This window comes from Bos indicus, chromosome 5 (genome assembly GCF_029378745.1).
Source record: "Bos indicus isolate NIAB-ARS_2022 breed Sahiwal x Tharparkar chromosome 5, NIAB-ARS_B.indTharparkar_mat_pri_1.0, whole genome shotgun sequence".
Taxonomy (NCBI): Eukaryota; Metazoa; Chordata; class Mammalia; order Artiodactyla; family Bovidae; genus Bos; species Bos indicus.
Window position 1 is genome coordinate 84,727,373 of NC_091764.1, and position 23,776 is coordinate 84,751,148.

The following is a 23,776-nucleotide window of genomic DNA, read 5'->3' on the forward strand; positions in this document are numbered from 1 at the left end:
CCCCTCTTCTATATTATAGTCCTTTTAAGATTTACGGAGCACCAGCTATAGGGAGAACACTGTGTTAGCAGCTGTCAGAGAAAACAGGAGCTTATCATGTACTTGAAATTGGACAAAATACATCTGTGATTTACATTGAAGGGTGACTACAAAGCAACATAGAAATAAGTGCAAATTCATTCAGTAACGAAAACTCACTGTGTCCATCATGTGCTGCTGCTGCGAAGTCGAGTCAGTCGTGTCTGACTCTGCGGCCCCAAAGACGTCAGGCTACCCCATCAGACTACCCCATCAGGCTACCCCATCCCTGGGATTCTCCAGGCAAGAACACTGGAGTGGGGTGCCATTGCCTTCTCCAATGCATGAAACTGAAAAGTGAAAGTGACTTCGCTCACTCGTGTCCAACTCTTCGTGACCCCGTGGACTGTGTAGCCCACCAGGCTCCTCCGTCCATGGGATTTCCCAGGCAAGAGTACTGGAGTGGGGTGCCATTGCCTTCTAGAATCTCCAGGGTGTGGTATATCAGAAGGTGATGTGGGTAAATTTAAAAGCAGATTTTGTTAAGACTACAGAGACTTTGAGGTATTCTGTCTAAAGAAGGATTTAGATTCACACAGTTCAGAAGCAGGGTAACATCAGTTATTCAACATTCCATGCACTTATTGAGTGTCTATTGTTTTTGTAGTGGTAAGTAAAGCAGACAAAAATCCCTCCCCTTATGGAGCTTATATTCTGATAGGAGAGAGACAAGAAAGCAAAATAAACTGTATGTTGTGTTAGAACAAGTGGTAAATGCTCTGGTTCCTTGGTGGCTCAGACGGTAAAGAATCTGCCTGCAATGCAGGAGACCTGTGTTTGATCCCTGGGTTGGAAAGATCCCCTGGAGAAGGGAATGGCTACCCACTCTAGTGTTCCTGCCTGGAGGATTCCACGGACAGAGGAATGTGTTGGGCTACAGTCCATGGGATCCCAAAGAGTCGGACATGACTGAGTTGCTAATACTTAAAAGAGATGCAGTACCAGGTGATCTTTCGGGAAATTCATTAGAAGACATTTGAACAAAGATTTACAAGTGTTAAAGAAGGCTTTTTGGATATATTGTATTGTGCTTAGTTGCTCAATTGCTTCTGGCTCTTTGTGACCCCATGGACTGTAGCTCTCCAGGCTCCTCTGTCTTATTGGAGTGGCTTGTCATGCCCTCCTCCAGGGGATCTTCCCAACCCAGGGATTAAACCCAGGTTTCCCGCATTACGGGCGGATTCTTTACCAGCTGAACCACCATGCAGTGTGTTCCAGATAAAAAGGCAGCAAAAGTGCAAATTCCCTGAAGAAGCCTGCCTGCATTTTCAAAAAAGCAGCCAGGAACCAGCATGTATCTTTGGAAGTGAGGAAGACAGATTATTTATTGGATAAGAGCTTAGAAAGGAAAGGGAGTAAGGGTGTCAAATAATTTAAGGCCATGGAGGACGAGGAGAAGATGTTTGTTCTATGTTAAGCGTGACGGCAGCCACTCTGAGCAGAACATGATCTGACATGAAGGATACTTCCTTTCAGCTGTGTGAACTTGGACCCAATTTGTAACCTATCTAAATTTGTTTCCTCCTCTGTAAACTAGAGAAAAGCATCTGACTTCATGAGGTTGTTGTGATGATTAAGAAAGATGATATGTGCGTTTAGTATCTACCTGAACTAGGGCAGACATATTCTTTTCCCTGCCCCGTTTCCTGTCTCCTCTCTTCTGCCTCTTCTACCTGGTACCAGGTGCCAGGAGACAAGAGGCATGAAACAGCCTGGCAGAGTACAGCCCACGTAAGGGGAAGGAAGAAAAGGGGGCAGCTGGTGAAAGGCCTAGGTTAACAGACATACTGCTGCTGCTGCTAAATCGCTTCAGTCGTATCCAACTCTGTGCGACCCCAGAGACGGCAGCCCACCAGGCTCCCCGTCCCTGGGATTCTCCAGGCAAGACCATTGGAGTGGGTTGCCATTTCCTTCTCCAATGCATGAAAGTGAAAAGTGAAAGTGAAGTCACTCAGTCGTGTCCGACTCCTAGGGACCCCATGGACTGCAGCCTACCAGGCCACTCTGTCCATGGGATTTTCCAGGCAAGAGTACTGGAGTGGGTTGCCATTGCCTTCTCCGGAGATGGGCAGAATGGATAAAATAAAAACATGTTCCAGCAATATGCAATCTAGAAAATACTCACTTTAGATCCAAAGACATTAATAGGTTTAAAAAAAAAAAAGATATTCTATGCATTTTTATGCAAGTACTAACCAAAAGGGAGCTTCGGGTGGTTATATTAAGATTATACAAAATAGACTTTAAAAAAGTTACGAGACAAAGAAAGTCATTATATATTAAAAAAGGTTCAATAGAGGAAGATTATACAAACTTATAAACATTCACATAACTAGTACAGACATACTAGTTGGGCTTTAAAATAACTATTCGTGTTTTACGATGCGGATTAGAGGGACAGACCTACGAGTAGAGACTCAGATGGGTGGCCCTACTGGGTATAGGCGCCGGTCTGCCAGGTCTCAATTTTTTAAAAAAGTCCCTCAAACATTTACAGATAGTTTATCAACGCAGACTCTGGGCATGCTAGAGTTATGTTTAATTGTTCCATTGTTTAACGTGCTAACTCCCCGAACGTTAACTGATTAATCTGTCTTCTAATTAATGTTTGAATGATTCTCCTCAGGTCTAGACTATTAAGGGCACTTCTATTTAAAAATAGTCTGTCGTCTGCTTGTGCTGTCAGGTGCCATTAGGTATATCTGAGGTCGCGGTTTTGAGTGACCCGCGATGGCTTCGAAATATACATAAAAATAACAACAGAAAACAACAGATCCGCCGCTCCCCCGCCCGCCCCCCTCTTAATTAGTGATGAAAGGTTTTGTCGCGTTTGTCTGGGCCTGGGGCTAGCTCTCAGCCCCCGATTATGGAGAGTGGTAGTCTTCAAGGTGTGCTCAGAAATCTCCGGGCCAGGGAACTGGCGGCCAGGTCTCTTCCGAGGTCCCCCAAGTCGCCTCCTACTTTGGGTGACTGCATGTTTATTTACTTGCAATAAATGATTGTAAATGAATGTACCCAAGTGCAGGCCGACCCCAGGGGTGGCGGGATTTTTGCAGCTCCACCGTGTGGACCAGACAGCGGCGGGCGGCGCTGGCTTCGGCATCGCCGGGGTACGGAGCCCGCGCCGGCCGGGGTCCGAGTCTGCGGCTCTTGGCCCGCCCTGCGGCTGGAGCCTGGGGGCGGGCCCCGCGTGGATCCGCCGGCACCCCCACCCGCGCGCGCCCAGGCACCTCCCAGAGCCAACCCCCCTCCCACTACGCCGGCCGCGCGTCCCCACCCTCCACCGCCCCAGCCGCCCGCTTCCTCCGCCGCGCCGCCCCCGCTCCTCCTCCGCCGACCTGGTCCGCCCCCTCCCCGGCCCGGGCCGGCCCCCTCCCTCTCCCCGGCGGCTCTAGCAGGCTCGCTCTTCCCTCTTCCCACACCGCCCTCAGCCGCACTCCCGTCTGGAGAGGAATCGAGCGCCGAGCGCATCGATAGCTCTGCCCTCTGCGGCCGCCCGGCCCCGAACTCATCGGTGCGCTCGGAGCTCGATTTTCCTAGGCGGCGGCCGCGGCGGCGGAGGCACAGCGGCGGCGGTGGCGGCGGCGGCGGCGGTGGCGGTGGCGGTTCGGCCAGTACTCCCGGCCCCCGCCATTTCTGACTGGGAGCGAGCGCGGCGCAGGCACTGAAGGCAGCGGCGGGGGCCAGAGGCTCGGCGGCTCCCAGGTGCGGGAGAGAGGTACAGAGCGGACCACCCCTCGCGGCTCCTGCCGGGGTCCCGACCCTCCTCGCCGGCGCCGGGCGGGGCCGGCGGCGAGTGAATGAATTAGGGGTCCCTGGAGGGGCGGGAAAGGGGCGCGGGTGCGGGGCCTGGGCGGGCGGGCGGGCCGCCGGGCGGACGGGGCCGGTGGCGGGGGGGCGGTCTGCAGGGGGAGACGCAGCGACGCGGGGAATGAGGAATGGGCGGTGCGGGGCTGAGGAGGGTGAGGCTGGAGGCGGCCGCCGCTGGGGCTGCTTCCTGGACGGGGAACCCCTTCCTTCCTCCTCCCCGAGAGCCGCGGCTGGAGGCGGCCGGGGAGAAACTCGCGGGCCGGGCGGGCCGCCCCTCTGGGCGGTCGGGTGCGGTAGAGGTTACTCCCGCGGCGCTCCGGCCTCCCCTCCCCCTCGCCGTCCTTCCCTCACCCTCCTCTCCGCTCCCGCACCTCTTCCTCCCTTCCTAGTACTGGGCTGCCCCGGTTGCTGCCTTCTCTGCTGCATCTCTCATCTCTGGGACGAAGGTATAAACTTCCCCAAGCGCAGACTGGACGGCTTGTGGTCCTTTTTCAGTGTGTAGGGGGGATAGATGAGTAAGAGGCGAGGTCGCGTTTTGGAGGCGCAGGGGAAAGTGCTTAGAGACCACTGATGGAGGTTATTGTGTTTGGAAAAAATGCATCTGCAGCCGAGTTCCTGACGGCTCCCCTCCCCCCCCGTATGGGCTGTGACATTGCTGTGGCCACAAAGGAGGTGGTGGAGGTAGAGATGGTGGTGAAAGAACAGGTGGCCAACACCCTGCAACGTAAAGCCTGGACTTCGTGTAAAGGAAAAAGTTAATCCCAGAAGGTCTGTTTTGCTTTGTCAAGTTAAAACACACACAGCAAACCCGCACAGCAGAAGCAGGGCTCTTTCCTTGCTAGTTGAGTGTAAACAGCAGTAGTTAAAATTGCACGTGAAGTTTAATTTGCCTGTTTTCCTTTCCCCCATGCCTTCTGTATTACCCTTATGCGTACAAATTTGACCCCCATCCCAGGAGTTATTAAAGTACTCCTAAACGGTTCTCAGGCCTTTTTTTTTTTTTTTTTTCAAAGCGACCTACAAGAGAAGTTAATTGTAGCAATCTGCCAGCCAAGTGCCTGAAATACTCTGAGGCATGTGCAGTGGTGCAGGTGAAGTCCTAAACTGGCCTTCTTAAATCTTGATAATCCACCAAAACGAGTGGTTAAGAACAAAAAAGCATTTTCTAGTTCTTACTTACTATACATGTTATATTTGTAATGGAAAAAAAAATCGTTCAAAAGAAATTACAAAGGGAAAAAATTCTGTTCATAGTCATCATCTCAGAATCAACCTTACGAGTGATGTCGTTCTTAGGTGACTAAGGTCCGAAATGCTGACTCGATCGTATAGTGGGCTAGAGACGTCAAAAATGGTTGATAGCAGTACTGTTTACCTTAGACTGTATCCGTCCACAGGCATTCTTGGTTTTAAGAGACAGTAGATGAAGTGATAATTCATTTTTTTTTATGACCAAAAAAGTGAACATTTTTTTGCCTGAATGAAATGCTCAGTTCTGGTCCCAGTTCCACCCCTTACTAGCTTATGTAGCTTTGGACACAGGGGACTCCTTTGGCCTGTGATTTTCCATGGGAACCCATTTCTGTCTAGTGGATTTAAAGAAACTTGATTTTTTGAAATCCAAGTCAAAGATTTTTTTCAGAAATAACCACTGCATAAAAAAGTAGACCAGAAAGTGTGTGGTGTTGAGAATTCACATGTGTATGTACAAGCTAAGCACTAATCCAGTATTTGTCCACGATCTCCCCTAGACTAGCTCACTTACTGGCCATAAGGACTCCAAAATTACTGAAGATGCCAATGTGGAGTGTGTCAATATTGCCACAACAGAAATTAGAATGGAGAATTAAACAATATTAATTCATTTTAAAAAAGAAATAGCCCTTTACTTGGTAACAGAAATAGAATATTTAATGAAAAGTAACTGTTTTCCAAAACAAATGCAACAATTAGCAAGAAGAGCGGCATTGTTTCACACTTTCACAAATCTCTCTAATTGTATGGCTTAGCAGAAGATAGCTGGATCCTCATAGCTGCTTCTGTAGTCAATGTATTGTGATCACAGGTCTGGAAAATTCTACTGTATACACTTGTGAAAGAATAAGAGTGGGAAGGATAAATCACCACATACCATTATCATCAAACCAGGTTTTGCCTCTTGGACCCTCTCCAAAAGTCTTAGGAACCCTAGTGGGTTCCTACACCACATTTTCAGAACTACTGTTCTAGGCTATCCAAATTTTATTGGAGGGGTGGGGTGGGCAGGGAACTAGAGGATACATTTTGCTGTGATTATCCTCACCTATCACATTTGCTATGGCCAATATTAGGAATGAAAAGAGGGAGCAAAACAGGACATAATGTGTGTTGGCGGCGGCCCTAGACAAGCCTAGGTGGCACAGAGCAGGCCCATGAGGAACTGTGATACAGCAGTTGCTGGGCCTGTCTGCTCTTTGGGAATGGGTTCAGGAAGTAGAGCCAGAGCAAGGATGTGGTGGGGTTCAGTAAATGGGATGCTGCATGTGTATAATGTTTGTATAGTATATCTGCACTTTGATTAATCTGGAACTACTTACCCTATAGTACGTTGCTGGACATTGACTGCCAGTTCATGACTTAAATTTATAGTAATGTAGTTATTGAGGGAAAGGAGATTAAAGTAGATACATTCATTTCAAAGAGTTTGAAACTAACTAAAAAACATTGTCTGTGTTGGTGCTGTTAAACCTTACGTGTTGTTGATATTTATTGCTACTGTTGGGAGTTGATATATGACAAGCAGAGAGTAAAAGTCATGTGGGTTACTGTGATATAACTAACATCTTTTAGAAATTCTCTCATTAAAAGCATGCTTGTCTTTAAATATTATTTAATTCTATTTTCTGTGCAAAGTGCTATTTTTCAGCACTAGTAATAGCATATATTGTGATTGATGATCAGATGATCTATGCTGAATAGTTCACAATTCTCAAAGTTCTCTTATTTTTTACACCATTATTTTGCCTAGCAGATAATCTACAGATTAAAATGTCACCAGATATCGTCCTCATCTGCTTGGCGTCTCAGTTTTTATTTTCCCAGCATAGCGTCTAGCTTTGACAATCCTCCTGCCACCCCAATTTGATTCTTGCTAACTGTCCTGGAGAATGACCATAATGATGCTTTTAAAAAGTTTTCTATAGCTGTCGGCTCCAACAGAGACACTCAGCGTATCCACTTGTAACTCTTAGGGACCCACATCAGTGAGGAATACTGTGGTGGTAGCTGTCAACAAGTTCTGTGCGGCTGTGTCCACGGGACATAGAGCAGCGCGCTCAACACTTGTCCTGAGCGAAGTCATGGCTTGCTCCTTCGAGAGCCATTAACTGCTGCGGAACAGCAGACTACTGGCTCTTTAGATAGAGCAGCCTGCGTCGAAGGTAAAAGAACTGTGCACTCTGAATGCGTTGTTCTCAAATGCTGATGAGGGAGTTAGTAAACAAACTACAATTCATTGCAATACACCTCTGTTGTCAACTGGTGTTTCCTTGAATTTTGTGAAGTTATTTTGAAAATTTTCCATATAAAGGTGAATTTGTGTATTGATAGAGCGTTTGGGTTACATTAACCTCATGTGCGGCACATGTTCTAATTTAGTCACATTTTCATTATTTTTATTATAAGGGCTGCTGAAAATGACTGAATATAAACTTGTGGTAGTTGGAGCTGGTGGCGTAGGCAAGAGTGCCTTGACGATACAGCTAATTCAGAATCACTTTGTGGATGAATATGATCCTACGATAGAGGTAAATCTTATTTTAATATTATGCATATTGACTTGTGCAGGCCCATCCTTTGGGTACAAAAAATGGTTTCTCTGATCATTTTCACTGACTACTCATTATAAGGCAGTTATACTAATCATAGTTTTATTACATTAACTGAAATGTACTTGGGTTTCCCAGCTTTCCTTTGATGTTATAAGTAACCACAGGTATGAGAGCCCAGCCCGTCTTCTCTCAGGATAGTAATACTGTGACTTCACTTTGTGTTAGTGTATGTGTATTTTGATTGGAAGTGTATTACAGAGTTTTCTCAGAGGATGAAAATGTGAATTTACCTCTTGTCTGTAAAATGAGACATATCTAATAGTCATTTTTAAAAAGGTGGCTTTTGTTTTTATGGGGTTTTGGTTGTGTGTGTGTTTTTTTTTTTGGTATTTTGATGTCACATGTAGAGTTGACACTGGTGATGTATAATCACTTGATAATTAAAAGCATTTGTTTAGTAGTATTTTCATATTTTCTTTTCATGTTGAAGTAGTGGAGAACCTACAACTACCTGATACATTTTAGAAAGCTCATTCTTTGCTTCTGTGGGTATGTATATCAGCTGATATATAAGGGTACCACCACCAATCCTTCCCTTTGCTTTTCAGCCCTTTTTCGATTTATTCAAGGCCGTGTTAGAATTGTTTTTTTAATTACAAATTGATTACTTAATAATTTTCAGACTTCTTCAGTTTTGTGAAAATGAACCAAAGGATGGCTAACAGCAAAATGATAGAATAAAGGCCTGGCAGAGAGCTTGAGAGGTCAGGTAGTAGTCCCTACTGCCTTCTGGCAGAACTGTACTCAGATGCTTCGACGCAGATAAGGGTTTATTTAATCCCAAAGACCTGCAGGAGGGACTGGCACATAACTGTCCTTCTTAACTAATTTCCAGAATGTACTTATTAGTATGTTTCTTGCATGGTCTGAATCTTCCTGTTAAGTTTAACATAGTACCAGCTCATCTTTGAAATAGATTTATGTTGTTAGATTATTTCTTAGACTTCTTTATTCCAGGTTAAGCAATCCTAATCCTTTGACTTTTATTCTGGACCTGATATTACCAGATTTTTAATCAGCTCTGAAAAATTTCCCAGAACTTTCTCAGCATCCCAAGCTGTAGAGCCTAGAACAGGTCACAATGCCCTGTTAGGATGCTATGTGTGTAATGTCTTTAAAAAAACAAACCACCTTGACTGCACTCAGGTAGTTTCTGAGGACATTGTTGGCCATGGGAAGATGTCTGTGGTGTAGCATTTTGAGGATTGAGTAGATAACTGTTCATAAGGAAATGTCAAATATTTTTGGTACTGCAGGAAAGAAGATGAAGAAAAACACTCTTATTTGCAAAGATCTGAATTAAACACAGAATCAACTTTTACATGGCTTCCAGGTTTAATAATTTCTCATTAGTAAAAAGGAGTCTAACTTAAGTGACCCACCTACGTAAGAGTCACTCTGTATTTCCTCTTGGCAAGTCAGTTCAGTGCTGATGGGTTTATTTTTCACTTTGAGGAGGATTAAATAGTTCACCTGTTCCTAAAGCCAGCATACTCCGCCATTTAAATTGGAAGTAAAAAGGAGTTTTAATAGAATTTAAGTTAAGCAAAGCACGGTGGTTTTCCTGGGATTCTGGAACATGGTTGTAGCAGAAGTGCCCATCTTCTCTGAAAATCTGAGGAATTCCATTATGCTCTGTTTCCTATCAGAGGTCAAGAATGATACATTTAGAATGTGATTTTAAAAAAAAAGGTTAGGAAACCTTTTGGTCAAAATTGTTTAAGTGTAATATAAATTTTAAATAAAGCTAAAAGGCTCTCCTTTATTTGGGGGGGAAGAAAAAGCTTATAAATTCAAACCCATTAACTCTGATATGATTTCTGCCAAATCAGAAGACTTGACCCAGGGAAGCATTGATTACCTGTGAACTTTGAAACTGACGTCCCGTCACTAGAGTAGTCACCTGGGAAAAGGTTTCGGAGATTGTCTCTTATCTCCCAAGTGACAGTGAGTCTCTGAGGGAACTGACACATTAAATTCTTGGTGTAGTTCAACTAGAAGAAAAGCAGGAGATCCAGTAGTTTATTTTAATAAACAAAAATACATGACATTTTTATAAAAAGTTGAAGAATAGTGAGCATCGCTACTGCTAAAGGTTTTGATTGGTGAACACTGTAGGTCAGAGAAAATAAGAGAGGACATAGACTTGGCACATTTGGAATTCTCATCAGTTTTTCTGCATTAAAACAAGGGGAAAGAAGTTTAGAGAAAAATGTCTAATTAAGTAATACCTTATTTTCTAGTTGTTTAGAATTTGCAGAGATTTATACTGTAAGAAAGGTGGTCATAGTTTCATTTTATTAATAACAATGGTCTCTGAGAGGTTGTAACTTGCTTAAGGATACTTAGCTAGTAAGTGATAGAATTTTAAGTTTTCTGAGATCAAGTTAAGTGGAATTTCCACTGTACTCTTGTATAGCTTTTTAAAAATGAAAAAAATGGCCTTCAAATTAAGAAAATATTTAATATTGGAGGCTGATTCGGATTTCCCAATATATCAAAATTTGAACTCAGCGTTCTATCTGATGGCATCTTAATGGCAGAGATTGATACAGAATTGGGTATGATGCATGGATGGAGCATGTTTATATTTACATGATAATCACCTTTACTTCTATGCTCAGAAGATTTTATCTTTATCTTTTATGAAGCTCATCTATGAGTTCTGAGAGGGAACGAAAGACCTTTTTAGTGGTGCAGGATTAAAAACTCAGTCCTCACACACAATACTAGGCTAGAAATAATGTGTACTTTAATAGTTTGGAGGTCATAGTTATTATAAAAATATATTCTCTGAAATGTGTTTTCTAAGGTCAAATTTGGTGGAAGCAGGAAAATGGAAGTAGAGATTGGAAGGATCAGGTGATCAGTTAGCAAATATATAACCAGTATCTACTGGATATAATATAAAAATAGATATAAGAAGTATTTTCTCCCGGGCTCCAATTCATTGACATCTGCATGCTTCTGTTAATGTGACATTTATAATTCAGTCTCTGATGAAACAGTTCTCTCCTCAATAAGGAAGAATGGATTTGTAATTGGATTGATTGGTTCCATCTTTAGCGCTCTGAGCTGTTTATTCGCCAAGATATATCAGTTTCTCTTTGAAAAAAAAAATTCCATGTTAATTGTGGAATTGACTTGCTGATTAAGGTATTTAAACTTTAGAGAATTAAGTCAGTATTAAAGAGGAATTTAAGAAAAGCACTGTTTAATGATATAAGCTGTTAATTTTCTTTTGTCTTTCTTCTTTGTTTAAAAAAAAAAAACAGTGTATCGGTAGGTACTAAGGAGGAATGGGTGGTGACTTTGCCCCTCAGGGGACATTTGTCAATCATCTGGAGACAATTTTGGTTGTCACAGCTTGAGGATGGGGACTGCTACTGGCATCTATAGTGGATAGAGAGGTCGAGGGTTCTGTTAACCTCCCTGTAGTGCATGGGACAGCCCCCCGCAAAATGACATGGCCCTAGATGTCAGTAGTGCCCAGGCTGAGACCCTAATATGCATTGCATACAGCTTTAAACATTCTGTAAGTTGTGAGATTCAAGTCCGTGAGAGTGGTTTATGTTAGATTTTTTTTCTTTTAACATAGTATAGATGGAAACCTTTCATTTTCTAAACTAGCAGTATATTAGCTTACTCTGGAGTTCTGTAAAAACATTGTTGTTTTTAAAACAAGGTACACAGCAGTTTTGTAAATGCCTTTCTTTCTCTTCAAGGCTGTGGCCTCTCTTCAACCACCCCCCTACTTTCAACTGAGTGCCCTCTACTGGTCAACTTACTTGCTTTTATAATAACAATTGAAATCCTAAATTTGGATTTTTTTCTATTTAAGCTGTGGGTATAAACAATTTATAACTATAAATTTTATTTAAAAGTCTTATATGTTTTAACAATCTAAAGTATCAGTTTTTCTCTGCTAGTATTAAGATTAGTGTGGACTAGTTAGGCGTAAATAAATATGTGAGTGAATATTTTTAACTAAGAGTGGAAAAGCAGCAATGTGAAGAAATCAGGGCGGTGCCCTTGTTAACATTGATTGAGGCTGCTTTGTCTGAGGGGACAAGAAGTGGCACTTCAGGTCTATGAGTTTCTTTGGTGCACACAGGAGGTGCCTTACAGAGTTCAAAGCTTAGTGATGAATTTCGTGGGGTGTTAGGAATGGCCTATTCAAAAGTGACAAGCTGAAAGATAACATTATGTGCAGTTTTATAGGACTGTAGAATAATTGAGAGTACCTTATTGTGTTAATTTGTTTTTAGAATAAACTAACACAAAATTCAGGTACTGTATTTAGGTCAATTTAAGAATATTTATTTAATAATAACTATTTATTGAGACCTGAATGTTAAAAATTATTGGGCATGTTTTATTCTAACTTGGGAGTTTTTATAAATACAAAGCTTTAAAAACATTCAAATGAAAGTTGGCCATGGAAATAAAAGGAAAACTTTTTATGGTTTGGCATCTCATAGGATTCTGATTTACCATGTAATTAATTTCTTAATTTCATAAATGTTATTCAGTGCCTACTCAGTACCATGCAGCCTTCCTAGGGTCTACAAATACATTGAGAAACAAAAGGGGCCACCAGATCATTGCCGTTGTGGAGCTTAATAGTCTTAGACATATTTGGAAGCAGATCTACTGTTTATAGACAGTAATCCTAATTGTGTGTAACTTAGAGGCTTTATGCTTTAGGAGGGCAATAGATTTCTTATATCTTAATTATATTATCTCATAGTACCTAGGTTTATGGAACAGTTATATTATTGTGATCTTAATATAATAAAATTAAAAATGGGTAGTAAAAATAAAATATTTTAGAGGATTAAATAGGGATACAGTGCTTACCTTTGGTAATTTTTGAACTTTCTATTTGGGACATTTCAACATGCGAAGAGTTGACTCATTGGAAAAGACTCTGATGCTGGGATGGATTGGGGGCAGGAGGAAAAGGGGACGACAGAGGATGAGATGGCTGGATGGCATCTTTGACTCAATGGACATGAGTCTGAGTGAACTCCAGGAGTTGGTGATGGACAGGGAGGTCTGGCGTGCTGCGATTCATGGAGTTGCAGAGTCGGACACGACTGAGTGACTGAACTGCCTGAACTGAAACCCATGGAAAAGTAGTTAAAAAAAAATTGTACAGTGAATACCTCTTAGCTTTAAACTACACAAACTTGTTTTAAGTGTGTATACCTCTCTGTGAGCATCCATAAGTGCTGAGTTACTTCAGTCGTGTCCGACTGTTTGCGATTCCATGGACTGTAGCCCACCAGGCTCCGCTGTCCGTGGGGTTCTCCAGGCAAGAATACTGGAGTGTGTTGCCATGTCCCCCTCCAGGGAATCTTCCCAACCCAGGGACCGAACCCGCTCTCTTACGTCTCCTGCATTGGCAGGCAGGTTCTTTACCACTAATGCTACCTGGGAAGCCCTATGTACACACGCATACTTGAATACATATTATTTATGTTTGCTGAATTCTTTGAAAGTAAGTTGCATGTACCCACACATACTTGAATACACATTATTTATGTTTGTTGAATTCTTTGAAAATAAGTTGAGTATGTTGGGACCCCTTTCCTCTGGATACAGGGGTCTGCAAACTGACCTGCCTGTTGGCCCAGTAAAGCTTGTTTCTGTTTTTGTCAAGTTTAATTGGGGCACAGCTGCTTGTAGTGTAGCTTTTGCACTGCAGTGGCAGAGTTGAGTGGTTGCAAGAGACCAATTACTGTCTAGTCCTTTTTGGAACAAGCTTGCTGACTATCTTCTAACAGCAAGGATAATTTCTTGTATAACTCCAACACAATGACAAAATTTAGGAGGTTCAACACTGATAAAAAGTCTAATATATACTCTGTAGTCAAATGTTATCAGTTTCCAGAATGTGCTTTCAGCAGTTTTTTTTCCCCCTGATCTCAGGATCACAAATTAGCTGTCACATCTCACAGTCTAGAAGTTTCTCAGCTTTTCTCAGTCATTCATGACAGTGGCACATCTTGAAGAATTCAGGCCAGTTGTTTTGTGGAACATCTTCTCATTTAGTTTTGTCTGATGGTTTCCCTATGGTCAGGTTCAGATTAAACATTTTTGGTAGAAATACTTTGGTAGAAATACTCTGAAAGTGATGTCATACCCTCCTTGGGGTATCACATCAGGAGGCACAAGATCCTGGCTTGTTGCATTATTAATGGTGTTATGTTAACACTGGTTAGTGGCTAATGTCATAGCTATCTCATATCTATCAGTTTTATCTCTGTGAAGTTATCTTTAATTCTTTATAATAGGTACTCTGTGGGGAGATGCTTTGAGACTGTAAATATCTTGTTCTCCAATATACTCGCACCCAGTGGGTTGTAGCAGCCACTGATAATTCTCATCATGTTAAACTACCACCATCGTGACGGCACAATGGTGGGTAACCTGACTCTGTCATTACTTCTGCATTTATTAGTTGACAGCTACCATAAGTAAGGGTTCTCTCTTCTCTCCCCTCTCTTTATTTATTTGGTTTGTCTAATTTATATCAGTAGTGACTCACAGGTTCTTTTTTCATTTGATGTTTTAAAGTCTATTCCTATAATCACTGATTTTTATGCTCACATTCATTTTTGATATGACCAGTGAAATTGCTTTTAAGCTGGCCTCTGTATCTTATTGACATATTTCCATCAGTTTTTGAACTCTTCCTTACTTTCTGGCACAGTATATTCCAGGTTCACTTTACCTGTCCCTATCTTGGACTCAGCCATTTGTCTAACGGGCCGTAATTCATTTTAATAGGGAATGCTGATTAGACATCAAGACCTGGATATTGGGTGTTCTTGTTGCTACTGAGATGTCACTGCTTCTAGACCCGTTTCAGCAGACAGAGCTAAGAGGTAGATTTTATTTGAAAATCATGAGTTCATTTTTCCTCTGTATCTTTCTCTCCTATATATAAATTTTAAATATTAATTAATCAACATTAATTAATGTTAAACATTAGCTGTGGAAGTAAAAATGATAGTGTCAGTTAACACAGATTGAGTTATTTAACATTAGGTTAGCTTTTTTATTTATAGACTTGGGATTAAATATTTTTCTCCATTAAGAAAAGTAGGGATTCTTTTCACTTTTTCAAAGCATTCTTAAACCATTTAGGAAAAAGTTGAGCTGTTTGGCTACATGGAAATTAAGACATCTTTAACAAAAATACAAGACAGATGAAAACCTGGGAAAACTATTTGCATCATCTGTCAAGTCAGGACTTTCTTCTGTATCTGAATTAGAAAAAAGCAAACATCCAAAAAGATAAAAACGGGGGTGTGGGGGCTAAGCACACAAATAGCCAACTTGTCCACACTCACACAAAAGGTGATGTAGAACCATATTAAGGGATACTTCATTAATATGGCCATGCAAGTAAAAACAATAAATAACTTTTTTTTTTTTGGCTGCACTCTGCAGCTTAGGGTATCTTAGTTCCCCAATCAGGGATTGAACCTATGCTTTCGGCAGTGACAGTGTGGAGTCTTAACCACTAAACCATCAGGGAATTCCATAAATAACATTTTTTATTTTATGATGGCTAAGATTAGAATGATAGCACACCTGGAAAGGTATGGAAAAATGTGTACTCTTTATGATGCAATGGGAACATACATTATTGTAAACTTTTCTGGAGGTCATCAGTTTAGCAATACATGTCAAAATGGAAACCACATGTCAATTGATCCCACTTACAGAAATTTACCTGAAAGATTCAATTGGATAAATGTTTAAATGTATATCCAGGAGTGTTTATTGCACTGTTTACAATTTTTAAAAGTGAAAATAATCTACACATCTACTAGTAAGGAATGGGTGAAGTAAGTTATGGCATATTTATATAAATGATATTACACAGTTTTTGGAAGGGATTAAGTAGATCTGTATGTACTGACATTGAAAAATGGTTCATTATGTAAGAGAAGCTGTATCATAGCCCTTTGTATGGGAATATGTACATAAAATATGGTAGGACATATGCCACACTCTCCATAGTATTTTTTTTTTTTAATGCATATATACTGTTTGAGAGGGAAAAATACATCCTCATTTTTGAGGGAGAAGAGTCACTAGAGTATTAGGTACTATTAGATTACTTGATATTTATTTTCTTCCCCCCTTTAAAACCTTGAGGAATTGAATAATACAGATGTATTAGAGATAAAAATATACAAAGAAATTGGTATTAGGCCAATTAAAGAATAGCTGAGAGGTACATAATTCAATATATGAAAATTATATTGGCATCTGTAATTATTAAGATTGGATCCATGATGGATCCAATCTGACTTTGACATCGAGTGATAATTTGTGGGAGAATGCCACATGACTTCAACAGGTTACAGATATAGGCTTATTTTCGAAACTTTGTCATTCAAATTTTCCTTGAGTTTATTCAGATTTTTGAACTAGTTTTATCTCTTGGGCATAGTACCCATTTTATTCTCTAGTCCTAAGCTAAGAGTCGATGGGTTTTTATAATTTCAAATATCCATCATTTGAAAGAAGTCTTTGTTTTCTTTATTCTTACTTTTAATGAATGTCTTAATCAGAATTCTGCCGTGAGAACAAGCTCTTTTAACACCCTTGCTCCCTAATCAGTACAGAAATCCTTCATAAACCTCAGAGTTTTAGCTCTTTTTTCCTGGATCTTATCTAGCTCCATTATATTTATTTTGAAATACAGTGAGTGGTTTTGGGAAAAGTGGTCCAGGTGTAGATGTTCAGTTAGCTTTTTATAGGACTTTTCATTTTATAAAGGAATTTTCATGGTCTTTAACCTGTATACAAAGTCCTATGTATTATTATTTACCCACTTTTATAGCTAAAGGAATGGCAGCTTAGGGTACACTACAGATTAAGTAGTTTGTGCATACTCACACACCACACGTGGCCTTGCCTGATGGCTTAGTGGGTAAAGAAGATTTCCTGCAGTGCAGAAGACACAGGAGATGTGGGTTTGATCCCTGGGTCGGGAAGATAACCCTGGAGAAGGAAATGGCAACCTACTCCAGTATTCTTGCATGGGAAATCCCATGGACAGAGGAGCCTCATGGGCTACAGTTCAAAGGGTCACAAAGAGTCGGACATGACTAAGCAACTGAACGCACGCACACCACAAGTAAGTGGAGTTGTGCAGCTGCCACATATGCAAGGTTCAGGAGTATATCTCTAGTTTGGATGACTTTGGCCCTGAGCATCAGACCTGTGTTTCAAAGCTGCCTGCAGGTCATAGCACCAGAGCAACCTACAAACATGAAATTTAACATGCCTCAGATTGAACCCATCTTTTCCTTTCCCCTTCCTCTTAAGTTCTCATCTCTAAACAGTCAGCTGTGCCATTTAAAACAATGGAAATATAATTCACATAACATAAAATTCACCCTCTTAAAATGTACAGTTCAGTGGTTTTTAGTATATTCACAAAGTTACGCAACTATCACCATCACCCTGTTTAAGTCTATACCAATTAGCAGTTATGACCCAAACCCTTCTCCAGTCAGCCCCTGGCAACTATTAATCCATTTTCTGTCTTTGTGGATTTGCCTATTCTAAATATTTAATTGAAATCATGCAATATGTGGCCTTTTGTGTCTGGTTTCCTTCATGTAGGATAATTTTTCAGGGTTCATCCATGTTGTGTTGCGATACTTCATTCCTCTTTATGGCTGAATAATATTCTCTTGTATGAATATTTATTTATGTAGTCATCAGTTGATAGGCACTTGGATAGTGTCCTCTTTTGGGCTATTTTGAATGACAGTGCTGTAAACGTTGCTGTAGGGATATATGAGGGTTTTTCTGTCCGTTTTACCCGTTAAGTATTTATTAAAACTGTTTAATCTTCTCCGTCTTACTACTGTTGCTGCCTTACTTCAGGTTCTTGTAAAAGCTTCTGAAACCTCTCTTCCAGCCTCTAGTTTGGGCTCTTTCTATAATTTGTCATAATAATGCGGTGAGCCATAATAATAGTGAATCATGTCAATTCGATCCTCCCCCTACTTAAAAACCTTTTCATGACTTAGTATACAGTGAAGTTCAAAACTTCTTAAAATGGCTTATTAGACCCTCCATAACCTGGCCTCTGCTTGATGGTGCAGTTTCACTTCTAATTGCCTATAGTCTCTTAGAAGGACTTGTTGGTTCCATGTACTGAGCATGCTGTTTCATGTTTCTGTGCTATCTGTGCACCTTTCTGCCTGGAGTGGTCCTCCTGTCTTTCTTAATTCATATAAGCAAAGTTGATCTCTTCTTTTATTTGCCATCTTGTTCTACATAAGGCATTTTGCATTTATTTCATTGACTTGTAATCATATGTTTACATTCATAGCTCTTTCACCAGACCTAGTTCTTTGAGGTTAGAAACTTTATTAATGCCTGGCACAGTATATGATACCTAGTGGATTTTTAGTAAGTGTTCCTATGATGCAAGGGAGAAAGGAGTAGGTGGTCTGAGTGACTTTACTTTCACTTTTCACTTTCATGCATTGGAGAAGGAAATGGCAACCCACTCCAGTGTTCTTGCCTGGAGAATTCCAGGGATGGTGGAGCCTGGTGGGCTGCCGTCTATGGGGTCGCACAGAGTCGGACACGACTGAAGTGACTTAGCAGCAGCAGCAGCAGGTGGGAATGAACTAATAAATACGCCTGTGTTTGTATGTCCCAAATTCTTTGTTTCTATATTGTAATTCTAACATACAAGGCTATTGTATGTTCTAGCTGTCTTTGAGAACTAGCTGTGTACAACCACTTTTGATGATTTATAACCAGTGTATGGAATATGCTTCCCTGATAGCTCAGTCAGTAACAAATCTACCTGCAATGCAGGAGACCTCGCTTTGATTCCTGGGTCAGGAAGATCCACTGGAGAAGGGATAGGCTACCCACTTTCTTGGGCTTCCCTTGTGGCTTAGCTGGTAAAGAATCTACCTGCAATCCGGGAGACCTGGGTGTTGGGTTCATGTATGTTCTTACACATACATCATTCTATGATAGAATCTTTTAGAAGGGTAACAGAATACTTGAGCATTGAAAGAGTAAAAGTTTCTCAATTTTTTCTGTTGGTGTTATAGAGCTGTACATGAAAAATACTTACAATAGCACAATAAGAAAATCTCACAAACATTTCAAAAGTAAATCCTCAAAGAATACATTAGCTGACATTTCCAGCAGCCCTGTTCATATTTACAAGAGCATCTGATGGAATCAGCAGCATGAAGATGGAGATTAAATGGGATAAGGCTTGTAATATGCTTATCACAGTATCCTACATATAAATAAGGGTTCAGTAAGCCTTGGCTGTCATAATTACTATTAATAGTAATATGATTACTCTTCAGTTCAGTTCAGTCGCTCAGTCGTGTCTGACTCTTTGCGACCACATGAATCGCAGCACACCAGGCCTCCCTGTCCATCACCAACTCCCGGAGAGTAAAAGTTATAATTTCTTTAGATTTTCCGTTTACTGTACTATGTTTTCTCATGACAGGGTTAACTACCTTAGTGGAAAACTCAGCTGAATGTATGAGAAGATGAACATATTGAATACCTTGATTACTGTTAATTATAATAGAAAAATGACAAAATGATGTCCTGATAAGTGAATTTATCTCATTCTTGAAAGATTTATTCTTAACTTTCAAATTCCTCTGTTGGGTCTACAGATCAGTTTCTACACATAAAACAACACTTGAAGACACTTTAATAAGTTGGAAGATACTTTAAAAAACTTTAGTTGGTTCAGTTCAGTCGCTCAGTCATGTCCGACTCATTGCGACCCCATGAACTGCAGCACGTCAGGCCTCCCCGTCCATCACCAACTCCCGGAGTTCACCCAAACTTAACGTCCATTGAGTCGGTGATGCCATCCAACCATCTCATCCTCTGTCATCCCCTTCTCCTCCTGCCCTCAATCTTTCCCAGCATCAGTGTCTTTCCAAATGAGTCAGCTCTTTGCATCAGGTGGCCAAAGTATTGGAGTTTCAGCAGTGAACACTCAGGACTGATCTCCTTTAGGATGGACTGGTTGGATCTCCCTGCAGTCCAAGGGACTCAAGAGTCTTCTCCAACACCACAGTTCAAAGGCATCAATTCTTCTGCGCTCAGCTTTCTTTATAGTCCGACTCTCACATACAGGCATGACTACTGGAAAAACCATAGCCTTGACTAGACGGACCTTTTTTGGCAAAGAAATGCCTCTGCTTTTTAATATGCTGTCTAGGTTGGTCGTAACTTTCCTTCCAAGGAGTAAGCGTTGTTTAATTTCATGGGTGCAGTCACCATCTGCAGTGATTTTGGAGTCCAAAAAACTAAAGTCTGACACTGTTTACACTGTTTCTCCATCTATTTCCCATGAAGTGATGGGACCAGATGCCATGATCTTAGTTTTCTGAATGTTGAGCTTTAAGCCAACTTTTTCACTCTCCTCCTTCACTTTCATCAAGAGGCCCTTTAGTTCTTCATTTCTGCCATAAGGGTGGTGTCATCTGCATATCTGAGGTTATTGATATTTCTCCCGGCAATCTTGATTCCAGCTTGTGCTTTCTCCAGCCCAGCATTTCTCATGATGTACTCTGCATATAAGTTAAATAAGCAGAGTGACAATATACAGCCTTGACATATTCCTTTTCCTGTTTGAAATCAGTGTGTTGTTTCATGTCCAGTTCTAACTGTTGCTTCCTGACTGCATACAGGTTTCTCAAGAGGCAGGTCAGATGGTCTGGTATTCCCATCTCTTTCAGAATTTTCCACATTTTATTGTGATCCACACAGTCAGAGGCTTTGGCATAGTCAATAAAGCAGAAATCGATGTTTTTCTGGAACTCTCTTCCTTTTTCTGTGATCCACCAGATGTTGGCAATTTGATCTCTGGTTCCTCTGCCTTTTCTACAACGAGCTTGAACATCTGGAAGTTCACGGTTCACGTATTGCTGAAGCCTGGCTTGGAGAATTTTGAGCATTACTTTACTAGCATGTGAGATGAGTGAGATTGTGCAGTAGTTTGAGCATTCTTTGGCATTGCCTTTCTTTGGGTCAGTACAAAAAAGACCAAAATCCCAAAAGGGCAAAGGACACAGGTTATGGGAATAAATATGAAAAAGAAAAACGATGTAACATTACTAGTCCTCAAAGAAGGAGATATTAAAACAATAGGGTTTTGGTCTAACAAACTGAGAAAAATAAAAATGTAAGACCTGTTGTTGAGTGAGTGGTGATGAGATGGGTACACCCTGTTTATTATTATTTTTTAATTAGTGGAAAATCGCTTTACATTATTGTGTTGATTTCTGCCATACAACAACGTGAATCAGTCATAATTGCATATTAATATATATCCCCTGCCTCTTGAGCCTCCTCCCCTCCCCCACCCTTCTCCTGTAGGTCATCACAAAGCACCAGGCTGAGCTCCCTGCGTTAAATAGCAGCTTCCCGCTGTCTGTTTTATATGTGATAGTGTGTGTATGTCAGTGCTACGTTCGCAGTTTGCCCCACTCTCACCTTTCCTGATTGTGTCCATGTATCCACAAGCCTGTTCTCTGTTAGAGTCATCAGTACTACTTTTCTAGATTCCATGTATATATATATGCGTTAATATGTAATATTTGTTTTTCTCTTTCTGATTTATTTCACTCTGTGTAAGAGGTTCTAGGTTCATTCACCTCGCTACAACTGACTCAAATCCGTTCCTTTTTATGGCTGAGTAATATTCCATTGTATATATGTACCACATCTTTATGCATTCATCTGTTGATGGATATCTAGGTTGCTTCCAAGTCCTGGCTATGGTAAATATTGCTGCAGTGAACATTGGGATACATATGTCTTTTAGAATTATGCTTTTCTCAGGGTATGTGCCCAGTAGTGGGATTGCGGGGTCATATGGTTAGATTTATTCCTAGTTTTTTAAGGAATTTCCGCACTGTTCTCCATAGTGACTATGTCAGTTTACATTTCTAACAGCTATGCAGGAGGATTCCCTTATCTCATCTTCGCCAGCATTATTGTTTGTAAATTTTTTGATGATGGCCATTCTGACTGATGTGAGGTTTGTAGTTTTGATTTGCATTTCTCTGATAATGAGCTTTTGAACTGTGGTATTGGAGAAGACTGTTGAGAGTCCCTTGGACAGCAAAGAGATCAAACCAGTCAATTCTAAAGGAAATCAGTCCTGAATATTCATTGGAAGGACCGATGCTGAAGCTCCAATATTTTGGTCACCTGATGCGAAAAACTAGCTCATTGGAAAAGACCATGATGCTGGGAAAGCTTGAAGGCAGGAGGAGAAAGGGACGACAGAGGAAGAGATGGTTGGATGGCATCAGGGACTCAATGGACATGAATTTGAGTAAACTCTGGGAGTTGATGGTAGACATGCAAGCCTGGCATGCTGCAGTCCATGGGTTGCAAAGAGTTGGATGGGACTGAGCCACTGAACTGAATAATGAGCAGTGTTGAGCATCTTTTTTTGTGTTTATTGGCTGTCTGTATGTCTTCTTTGGAGAAATGTCTGTTTAGGTCTTCTGCGCATGTTTTGATTATGTTCATTTTTTTGACATTAAGCTGTATGAGCTGTTTATATATTTTGGAGATTAATCCTCTGTTGGTTACTATGTTTGCAATTATTTTCTCCCATTTTGAGGGTTATCTTCATCTTGTTTATAGTTTCCTTTGCTGTGCAGAAACTTTAAGTTTTACTGGGTCCCATTTGTTTTTTGTTTTGTTTTGTTTTTATTTCTGTTAATCTAGGATGTGTGTTAAAGAGAATCTTCCTGCGATTTATGTCAAAGAGTGTACTGCCTATGTTTTCCTCTAAGAGCCTTATAGTTTTTGGCCTTACATTTAAGTATTTAATCTGTTTTGAGTTTATTTTTGTATATGGTGTTAGGGAGTGTTCTTAATGTCTTTCTTTTACATGTAGGTGTCCAGTTTTTCCAGGACAGCTTATTGCACCACTTATTGAAGACACTGTCTTTTCTCCGTTGTATGTTCTTGCCTCCTTTGTCAAAGAAAAGGTGTCCATATATGCATGGGTTTATCTTTGGACTTTCTGTCTTGTTCCATTGTTCCGTATTTATTTTTTTGTGCCAGGACCGTACTGTCTTGATGACTGTAGCTTTGTAGTATAGTTTGAAGTCAGGGAGGTTGATTCTTATAGCTGTTTTTATAAGACTGTTTTATAGTGCCTCATATGTTTACAGTGGAGTGGTTTATTCATTTGTTCAACTACTGAATACCTGCAGTGTTCAAGACTGACACACAGGGTACATAGTAGTGAGTAAAACAGATGCAAGCTGAACCATCCTGGAGTGTACAGCCACGCAGGGGATATCGACTTGAATAATTACACATAAGTATATAGTTGCAGATTGTAATATGATCACCAGCTGCTGTTAGAATATATATTGTAGGACTAGCAACGACCACTAGAAAGCAATTGTAGGAGATTGCCTGAGACACAAGCACATTGGGCTAGGGTGATGGTGCTGAGTGCTTGGATTTGGAGTATATTTTGAAAATAGATAAATGGCATAAGATTGTGGGTATTAAAAGTCTGTAATTTTGTGCTCTGTGGTAAAATGTTTTGGGATATACATGTTAAGTATATTTCTTAACTATAGTTTTTTGAAAGTAAACCGTATTTTCTTAGCATCCTTTACCATAAGTAGCATTATTGTGTCAAAGGCTATGAACATTTGTGTGGCTCTTGATAAGTACCATACTTGCTTTCCCAAAGGGCTGTACCTGTAAACTGTATCACCAGAAATGTTTGGCTTCAGTCTGTGTTTAATTTTTGCCAGCATAGTATATTTCATTTAGAAAAGTTTTTCTTTTTTAAATTAAAAAAATAGTACTTTAGCTGGGAATAAGGGGAAATTATGGAATAACTTTCCCTCATTTATCATTTTATTGTGTTGAGTTAGTTTTTAAGTGGCTTTTTTTTATCCTAGTTTCCAGAGGATGTTAGTAACATATGTACC

General features: G+C 40.7%; 1 protein-coding gene and 1 long non-coding RNA gene across 6 annotated transcripts in view; one reads left to right on the forward strand and one right to left on the reverse strand.

The window, feature by feature from the left end:
- Window positions 1-3,409: 3,409 nt before the first annotated feature.
- Window positions 3,410-23,776, forward strand: part of KRAS (KRAS proto-oncogene, GTPase) — a 42,727-nt gene continuing 22,360 nt past the window's right edge. The window contains exons 1-2 of one of the 5 annotated variants that reach the window (XM_019961437.2): window positions 3,410-3,796; window positions 7,552-7,673. In XM_019961437.2, the coding sequence (XP_019816996.2) occupies window positions 7,563-7,673 (111 nt within the window). In that variant the 5' untranslated portion in view covers window positions 3,410-3,796; window positions 7,552-7,562. Of the gene's footprint in view, window positions 3,797-6,155; window positions 7,308-7,551; window positions 7,674-23,776 lie in introns of those variants that run through there. The other 4 variants (XM_019961434.2, XM_019961432.2, XM_019961436.2 and 1 more) reach the window with 4 other exon arrangements.
- LOC109559583 (uncharacterized) lies at window positions 7,668-21,124 on the reverse strand. Its single transcript, XR_002180809.2, has 3 exons — window positions 12,618-21,124; window positions 9,619-9,751; window positions 7,668-9,399 (listed from the first exon to the last, which is right to left on the reverse strand). It is a non-coding gene; the product is annotated as an uncharacterized lncRNA (long non-coding RNA).